At 55.0% G+C, this 8,702-nt stretch overlaps 1 protein-coding gene across 1 annotated transcript in view; it reads right to left on the reverse strand.

The window, feature by feature from the left end:
• Taf4 (TATA-box binding protein associated factor 4) overlaps positions 1–8,618 on the reverse strand; it is a 65,411-nt gene extending 56,793 nt beyond the window's left edge. Inside the window, exon 1 of the mRNA NM_001402170.1 lies at positions 7,334–8,618. Coding sequence (NP_001389099.1) covers positions 7,334–8,561 — 1,228 coding nt within the window. The 5' untranslated portion in view covers positions 8,562–8,618. The remainder of the gene's footprint in view (positions 1–7,333) is intronic.
• Positions 8,619–8,702: the final 84 nt, after the last annotated feature.

Raw genomic sequence — 8,702 nt, forward strand, 5'->3', positions numbered from 1 at the left:
GGCCATTACAGCAGGTCAGGAAACCCAGCATGGGGTCTGCAGAGGCTGAGGTGCTGGCAGTGCAGCGAAGCCTCAAAAGCCAAAGAGGGCTGTGAGAGCACAGAAAAGCCCAGGGAGAGGACTGCTACACTCCGCAGGGTGGGAAGGTTCTAACTTTATGAAATCAAATAAATCATAAGAAGAGGCAGAAATGGTCAGCCCTGACAGGAATGTCTGGGCAAGGAAGGAGCAACACAAAAGACTTACTTTCTTCCCACTAACTTCACAACTTCCTATAGTAAATACAAAGTTACAATCAGAAAAGGCAGGCTGGAAAATACTAATGCCCCGCAACACTGGGGGAGGGGAAAACAGCCAGATGTGGGGTGATACATATGGATAATCACAGCACTCAGGAGGCAGAGGCAAGGGAACTGCAAGCTCAAGGCATTCTGGGTTACATGGAGACCCTGTCAAACAAGCCAGCCAGAACAACTTTCCGTCAAACACCTTCAAATAACCACTGCAAAGGGAGTAGTATTCTGCACCATTTCACAAGGTTCAGCTGAGCACCAAGTGGCCTCATCCTATGACTTGGGAGCTCGTCCACAAGGCTTACCAGTGGACTACAGAAGCAGCCATCAAGTCAGGACTCCCTATGAAAGACTCAAAGTCTCTCAAAAACTAATCTGGAGGGCTGGTTGCACAAGTGTGAGGATCTGAGTTTCAGTCCCAGTACCCACATAAACTGCCAGTGCAGCACATAAACAACCCCAGCACTAGATAGATTGGCTGGTGGATCTCAAAGGTTTGTTGGCCAACCAGTCCATCCTACTTGCTGAGTTCCAGCCAGCCAGACCCTTCTACAAACAGGTAGTCGGCACATGAGGAACACCTCCCAAGAATCACCGCTGGCCTCTCTACCAAGGTGTAAGACATACATATGCACACACATGCACACACACGACACAGTGGGGGGGGCTAATTTAAAAGCAAGGGGCTGGGGAAACAGTTCAGGCAGTAAAATACTTGCTGTGCACACAGAAAGACCTAGGTTTAACCCAAAGCACACTCTAGGACAAGTCAGGCACGGCAGCTTCACTAGAGCTTCGCTGGTGAGGCAGAGAAAGGAGGACCCCTGAGCTTTGCAGGCCAGCAAGTTTAGAGCTTTACCAAGCTCCTAGGTTCAGTGAGCAACCTTGTCTTTAAGGGGGTGGGGAGACACCATATACTATGCACACACATGCAAACACAAACTGGTATACACAGGGAAAAAAACGATAATTGAGCCCCTGCACCCGTGTATTTTACACAGGAAGTAAAAAAGTAGGCTCTTTCCCTTCTCTGCCACTTTGTGAAAGGTCACCAGCCAAAGACCCTTCAACCCTGCTGGCACCTTCTCAAAAGTGCTGTCAGATCAAGAGATGCCTCTGCCCTGTGGCTGCTCTGGGCCACATTCCCCAACTTTGACCCTGCAGGATGCGCTGGGCAGTAGCCCTGGACAGGGTGGGTGGGCTCAGCTCTTTTTGCTCCTGAGCATCAACTAAGACCTCAGACCCTCAAATCAAATGCCTTCATATCCACAGAGCAGCCTCACTACTAAGGTCTCATTCTAAAGCCAGATATTCGGTGTGTCACAAGAATCATTAGTCCCTCAGAGCAGTGACTCCAAAACCTAAGGTCATCAGCACCTCCCACCTGGACGTCATGGGTGCACTCCCAGCAAAAGTCTGGGGGCCACAGAAACCAGTGCCTCCCTCAAGTACCACTCTACCACACACTGAGGATAGGACCTTAAAAAAATGGTCTCTCGGGCTGGAGAGATGGCTCAGCGGCTAAGAGCACTGACTGCTCTTCCAGAGGTCCTGAGTTCAAATCCCAGCAACCACATGGTGGCTCAAACCATCTATAATGAGGTCTGATGCCCTCTTCTGGTGTGTCTGAATACAGCTACAGTGGACTTACATATAATAAATAAATAAATCTTGAAAAAAAAATGGTCTCTCAAAACCTCGGGAAGGAGCCACAGAGATGGTTCAGTAAGTGAAGGCTGTGCTACACTGTAGAAGCCCAGAATCCTGAGTGTGATCCGCAAAACCCACAGAAAGGTGGCAAGGACAAATAGGACTCTACACACTATTGTCTGTACCCACACACACACGTACACACATGATAATAATATTTTTAAATTCCAGGGACTAAGCCACTACCTAAAGACTAACATGGACTGACCCTGGACTCTGACCTCATAGGTAGCAATGAATAGCCTAGTAAGAGCACCAGTGGAAGGGGAAGCCCTTGGCCCTGCTAAGACTGAACCCCCAGCAAACATGATTGTTGGGGGGAGGGCGGTAATGGGGGGGGGAGGATGGGGAGGGGAACACCCATAGAGGAGGGGATGGGGAGGGGCTAGGGGGATGTTGGCCCAGAAACCGGGAAGGGGAATAACAACTGAAATGTAAATAAGAAATACTCAAGTTAATAAAAATGAAAAAAGAAAAAAGATTTTTAAAGCTTCAGGAAGGACAAGGTTCTCCCTAGCTTCACAGACTCTCAGAATGGCAAAAGGGCCCAAGATTCCAGCAACCCCTCCCTCCCTCCCTAAGTTCCTACCAGAACATGACCATGGAGCAAGCTGCAGGTCTGCATGCAGCTCACTGGCCCCATACAGCAGCAACAGGTGCTTGGGCAAGCATGGTAACAAAAGAACAGGAAAAGGGTAGATCCTAACTGTGCAATCTTAGCTCTTAAAGATTTTCAAAGGGCTGGAGAGATGGCTCAGAGGTTAAGAACACTGACTGCTCTTCCAGAAGTCCTGGGTTCAATTCCCAGCAACCATATAATGGCTCACAACCATCTGTGATGGGATCTTCTGGTGTGTGTGAAGACAGCTACAGTATACTCACATACACTAAATAAATCTGAAAAAAAAAATTTCTCCAAGCTTTTTGTCCTTGGTGCAAATATTCAAAAGAATATAAAAACCAAAACTTTCACAGCCCTACCATAAAATACAAAACTCCTAATTCTTAGACATAACCTTGCAGTGCCTGATCTGCCTTGCAAAACAACACTGCCAAGCAAGATGCTCTAAGAGAATTGGCCCCACTGCACTCAAACCAGCACCCAAGTAACTCTGGCCTCAGCACAGGCACAAAGCTGCACAGCACCCAGCCTGCCTATGCAAAAGCCCCCTCTTCTGTCGTCCTAGCTTAATCTAGCAGTTTATGGATAGCCACGGCCTGACTAAAAGACTGTGGCAACAGCCCTGAACATCAGCTGGGTCCCAGGCCAGGCCAGCAGAGGCCATGGGAAAGCAAAGTTGTTTCTTCAGACTGCACAAACCGCTTCTGACCTGATGGAGCTTCTACAAAACTTTACATCTTTGCTTCAAGATTTGCAAAAAAAAAAAAAAGCTATTATGATTTAATCAACCCGGATATAACCTGCTATTTATAAAAGCTGTTTCCAAATTTATATTGTAGGTGGAAGAAAGTGCACATTTACACAGAGGCAGACTTTGAACATCCTGAACACCCTGACTTAAGTACCACCTACCAAGCCACTCACTCCATTCAGGGCAGGGGCTGAGTGAGGTAGGCACTCAGTGGCAACTCTGGGGCAATTGTGAGGAGGTTTCCCAGCGACCTATGTACCCTACCTCTTCCTAGCAGCCCTAGTATACAGGGCTCTCTCTGCACAGAAGTGCAGTGCATGTATGTGGACACCAATGAGCCAAATCTGACAGACATCACACTAGCACCCAGGAAGCTGGAGCTGAAGGACCTCAGGCAAGGCCTAAATGGGCTACAGAATGAGAGTCCCAGACAGACAACCTAATGAGAGAGACCCTGCCTCAGGAAAACCAAAACAGAGCTGAGCTGAGATGATGTGTTCTCCCTAAGCTCAGAGCCTTTGCTTGAACACACAGCAGTGTGGATGAGACCACCATTCTGAAATGTTCACAGGCGCCTCTACTACTACCAAAATACAGTGCTGAACAGCTCCAAAAACACCTGCAAACTCCAGCCATCATCTCGTCACCACACTGCCCAAAGATGATAATGACAGGCCAGCTGTGAACCTCATGGGGAAGGAGACCCACCCCTTCCAAAGTGCACCACTACCCGAGTTATGATTACCAGAATGTTTCTCCTCTTCCTCCCCCTCCTCCTCCTCCTCCACTAGCAGCAGCAAAACTACCTTACAACCTTTGGCCTAAAGCCAGGCCCTGGTGAGGTCCTCCCACAGGTAGGTAGCATGTGGCTCTGTGAGTGGTGGCCACCCCAGCATGGGCCCATTGTTCCTTCCACTGAGAGCAAGACAACCTGCCCCAAACCTATTGTCCACCTGGGTAAGAATTTTCACTGGAATAAAACTAATCTTCAGACTGATGTTTCTACAGCAACACCACCCCTAAAGCAGGGAAAGGATCAGGGATCTAGGAATAAAGAGCAGCTGTGCCCATCCATGTCTCATTCTGACAGGATTTCCTCTTCACAGTCAGTCACTTTACAGTCAAACTGAGGCTCCATAAGCAATGAACTTTTCCCAGGCAAACAGCAACTGTGACCTTAAGTAAGAAAAGCTAAAGTTCTAAGAATGTCCCTTTGGTTGCTGCTAACAAAGTTGGTGTCTAGAACCCCAGCCCATGGAGTCCATGGGCAGCTCTCGGTCTAAGCCTGAGAATCTGCCCAAATGTAGTGACCCACTAATCCACAACCCACACATGTGGGAACCAGCACCTGACACCTGTGCTCACTCCAGAGCCACAGCATCCAGGACAACAGAAGCAATGTTTTCTCTTAGACAGAGAACCTATGATTTAGCCAAGTTTTAGGGCAACACAGAGTAAATTCAATATGAAGGTAGAATGAGCACACAAAAGAAAATGCTAATTGCCATGGGGTGGGGTGGGGGGACAGGCAGGACAACATCCTCCACCCAGATCTTTCAAAGCCACAAAAGCACACACTAATTCTGAGGTCCTCTCACCTGCCCTTCAGCAACTGTAGTCAGTCACACTGTGGACTCCTCCTGACATGTGCACCTGCCATCCAGCCCTCTCTAAAGCTGTGGATCAAACTTAGACTCTGGCACCAGCAAACCAGCAGCAAATCACAGGCACAGTAGCAGCCCTGTGCCTTTACACACCTGTCCTGACAGGGAAGATCAGGGCTCCGCTTGCTAAAGAAAACAAGTTCAACATGATATTAGACGTTCCTATGAACTGTCAAAGTCCTCAAGACCTGTGTTCCTCCCCTCCCCCAGCATGACCTCTATCGAGAGGGCACTGGGAGGGACTCAGCCCCTTTCACACTCCCCTCCTCTGCCAATGGTATGCTAGTCCACTTGACACCTATGTGTAGCCTTGAAACCTGCCTCCCCTCTCTCAGCCTTACCCTGCAAAGGCTGCTATTGGCTAAACAAAGTTCTATTAGAAACTGTTTTCTCCTTTTCTGAATATATCTCATTATGAAATGTATCAGTAGAGGAGGAACACCAGTTAGAGAAAGTCCTGATTGCTCAGATACAGGGAAGACCTAGTATGTTTGCGTCCTCTAACCATGTCTCCCTGTCCTGTTTTAAAAAGAAGTTGGCTTTCCAGCACTGGTGGTAGTAGTTTTAAGCACCAAACATTAGCTTAGCTTTGGGTGTTTTTAAAGTAAGGTTCTCCCTCAATCAGCGTTCCTTATCAAAACAGCCACAGGAGCCAGACGGTTAGGAAGGTGGGTATGGATGGGCCTTCTCCTTAGAAAGCATGTGCCCACTCTGAAGCAGAGCGCTGGGTGTCTGCCACCCAGAAGGCAACAGACTCTGCCCTACTCTTGGACACAAGCATGGGGCTGATGCAGACGTAGAGAAGTGCGAATGATGGACCTATTTACTTTTTCCCCAAGGAGTTACCTTCTGCTCAAACACCAACCCTGAACCTGACCTGAAAAAGGAGGCAGTTGTGATGGAGACGGCAGCCAATGCCCTTTGCAAATGGCATTGTCATTTCTCCCGGGGAGATGGACTTTACTTGTACGGCACTCAAAGGCAATGGAACCAGGGAAAGTCAAGACGCTATGGAAGGATGTCATGGCACCTGACTACGACAGCTTTCCTGATAAAAGGACAACATGGGCACATCCTTGCACTGGGGAGTCTATTCGAATAATAGACTACAAGCACAGAATGAATCTTAAACTATAACATCAGCCATATTTTCCACCCAAAGGTCAGAGTGAAGATAATGAACAAGACCTTTCAATCACACACACGCACGCGCACACACACACACACACACACACACACACACACACACACCCTGCCCCAGATGTGTGGCAAGAGACATCTGCAGCTCCTAGGCCTTATGTCACACCCAGCGCCTCCTCAGAGCATGGCAGCCCCTGCAACCTCACTAACTATTCTGGGTCCTGTATCCCCATAGATAGGGCAAGTATCTCTGAACCTTTTCGGAGCCTTCCTGGTCCTCACTGACCTCAGCAAAACTGAATTCTAAAGATGCTTTAGCTCTTTCAACGTGACCCAAACCACTTTTCAGAAAGCAGGGGGACACAGTAGCAGCATGTTTTCTAATTCTCTACTACTGCCACCGCGGTGGGCGGGCGGCGCTGCTACTACTGCTTGCACATGTCACTGTGTAACACGGGAGGAGCGGAGCGCTCAGTGCTCGCTCCGGCCCAGGGTTCAGTGGGAACACTTCTGCAGAGGACTCTCAAACAAAAGCAGTCTACAAGCGGGGAAAGGAGTCACTCATCAAACCCAAGGGCCCTGAGGAATTCGAGGACAACAGAGTCAGAGCCTACATGGAATCTGCAAGCTCTGAGACAGCTTCTGAGCCCCAGCATCCACATCTCCATGATCTCCTGCATCCGCAGACCCCTGCGCAGTGAGTGTCCTGCTGACCTCCAGGGATGGCAAAACAAAAACACTCAGGGTCCTCTTTCAGGCACCGATGACCACTAAACCCCTGCTCCCTGCATGGAGTCCCTAACCAGCTTCCCTGACAACAGGGAAGCCCACGCCTTCCACACAGACTTCACCATCCTGCCCCTGAGTTAGTTCGCCCTCTCTTGACCTCACCTGAGGAAGGAGAAAGAAGGGCCCCTCGACCACACAGTGGTAGCCCATAGCACCCCAACGGGACACCAGAGTTCCCTGAGGGCTCTGGAGCTCCAGGACTGGGAAGCCCTCAAAACTGTCAGGTCACCTGGGCAGAGGCCGCCCCTCGGCTTCGCGTGCCACCCTGCCAGGACACAGCCCCAGAATGCAGCCCAGAACTTCCTGGAACGCCAGGGCCGCCTGGTGCACCCGCCCTCGCCTCCCGCCGCGCGCTGCCACTCACCTGGGGGCAGCTGGAAGTTCTGGATGTTGGTCGGGTTCTGCGGCGGCTGCGGCAGGCGCGGGGCCAACACGGTGGGCGTCAGCGTGGCCCGGATAGCGCCGGTGGTGGCCGCCGGCGTCCGAGGCAGGCTGGGGGTCGCTGCGGCCGCGCCCTTCGCCAGCCCCGCGGGGGTCCCGGGAGCAGGCCCCGGCAGCGCGCCCGGCATGGCGGGCCCGAGCAGCACACCGCCCGCCGCGCCCCCGCCCGCGACCCCCCCCGCCGCCGCCGCCGCCGCCGCCGCCGGCCCCGGCCCGGGCCCCGGTCCGGGCTTGGGCGCCTCGGCCTTAGCCCCCTGCGCGCCCGCGCCCGGCTGGCCCAACCCCGCGGCGCCCCCGGAGGCCGCGGCGGGGGCAGGAGCGGCCCCGTTCTGCGCGGCGGCGGCGGCGGCGGCGGCGGCGGCAGCGGGTGACACGGGGGGCGCGGGCGCGGCGGGGTGCCCGGGCGGCCGGGCTGGCGCGACGGGCGCTGGAGGCGCGGGAGGCGGGGGCGCGGCGGGCGCGGGCGCGGCGGGCGGCGAGGGCGCGGCGGGCGCGGGGGCCGCCTGGATGACAGAGCCGGCGGCGGGCGGCGGCGCGGGCCCGTTGTTGACCGGGCTGACAGCAGGTGCGGCGTGCGGCGCGGTGGGCGGCGCGGCGCTCCCATTCAAAGTTTGCGCGGCGCCGGGGCCGGGCGGGCCAGGCGGGCCGGGCTTGGAGGCGCCGGGGCCGGCGGGCGGGGCGGCGGCGGCGGGATCCGGCCCCGCGGCGGCGGCAGCGGTGGCGGCGGCGGCGGCGACGGGGCAGGGCCCCGCGCTGGCCTCGGGCGGCGGCCTCAGCTTGGCGGGCGCCGGCGCGGGCCCTGCGGGGACAAGCAAGCGGCGCGGTGAGCTGGAGCCCGGGCGCCGCGGGCCCCCACCCGCCGGCCGCGCTCTACCTGCGGGGGGCGGCTCCGGCGCCGCTGCGGGCGCGCCCTCGGCGGAGGCGGCCGGCCCTGCGCCCGCGGCTCCGGCCGGGCTGCCGCTCACAACATGGTTCCCGAGCGCGCCGGCGGCCGCGGCCCGCAGCTCGGGCGTGCGCGGCGCGAGGTGGTGGTGGTGGGCCGCGCTGGCCGCCAGCTGCGACTCGAGCGAGCCCACCAGATCGCTCACCACTTTCTCGTCCACCTCGCTGTTGAAGAAGACCTCGTCCAGCAGATCCGAGCCCGCCGCCATCTTTCCTCCTCGCCGCCGCCGCCGCCGCCGCTCGGCCGAGCGCGCCTGGGCAGGAGGAGGTTCCAGCGGGGCGCGGGGCGGGCGGGGGGCGGTGCGCGGGGCGGGCGGGGGCGCGGCGCGCAGGGAGGGGGGAGGGGCGGC

Source organism: Rattus norvegicus, chromosome 3 (genome assembly GCF_036323735.1).
Source record: "Rattus norvegicus strain BN/NHsdMcwi chromosome 3, GRCr8, whole genome shotgun sequence".
NCBI lineage: Eukaryota > Metazoa > Chordata > Mammalia > Rodentia > Muridae > Rattus > Rattus norvegicus.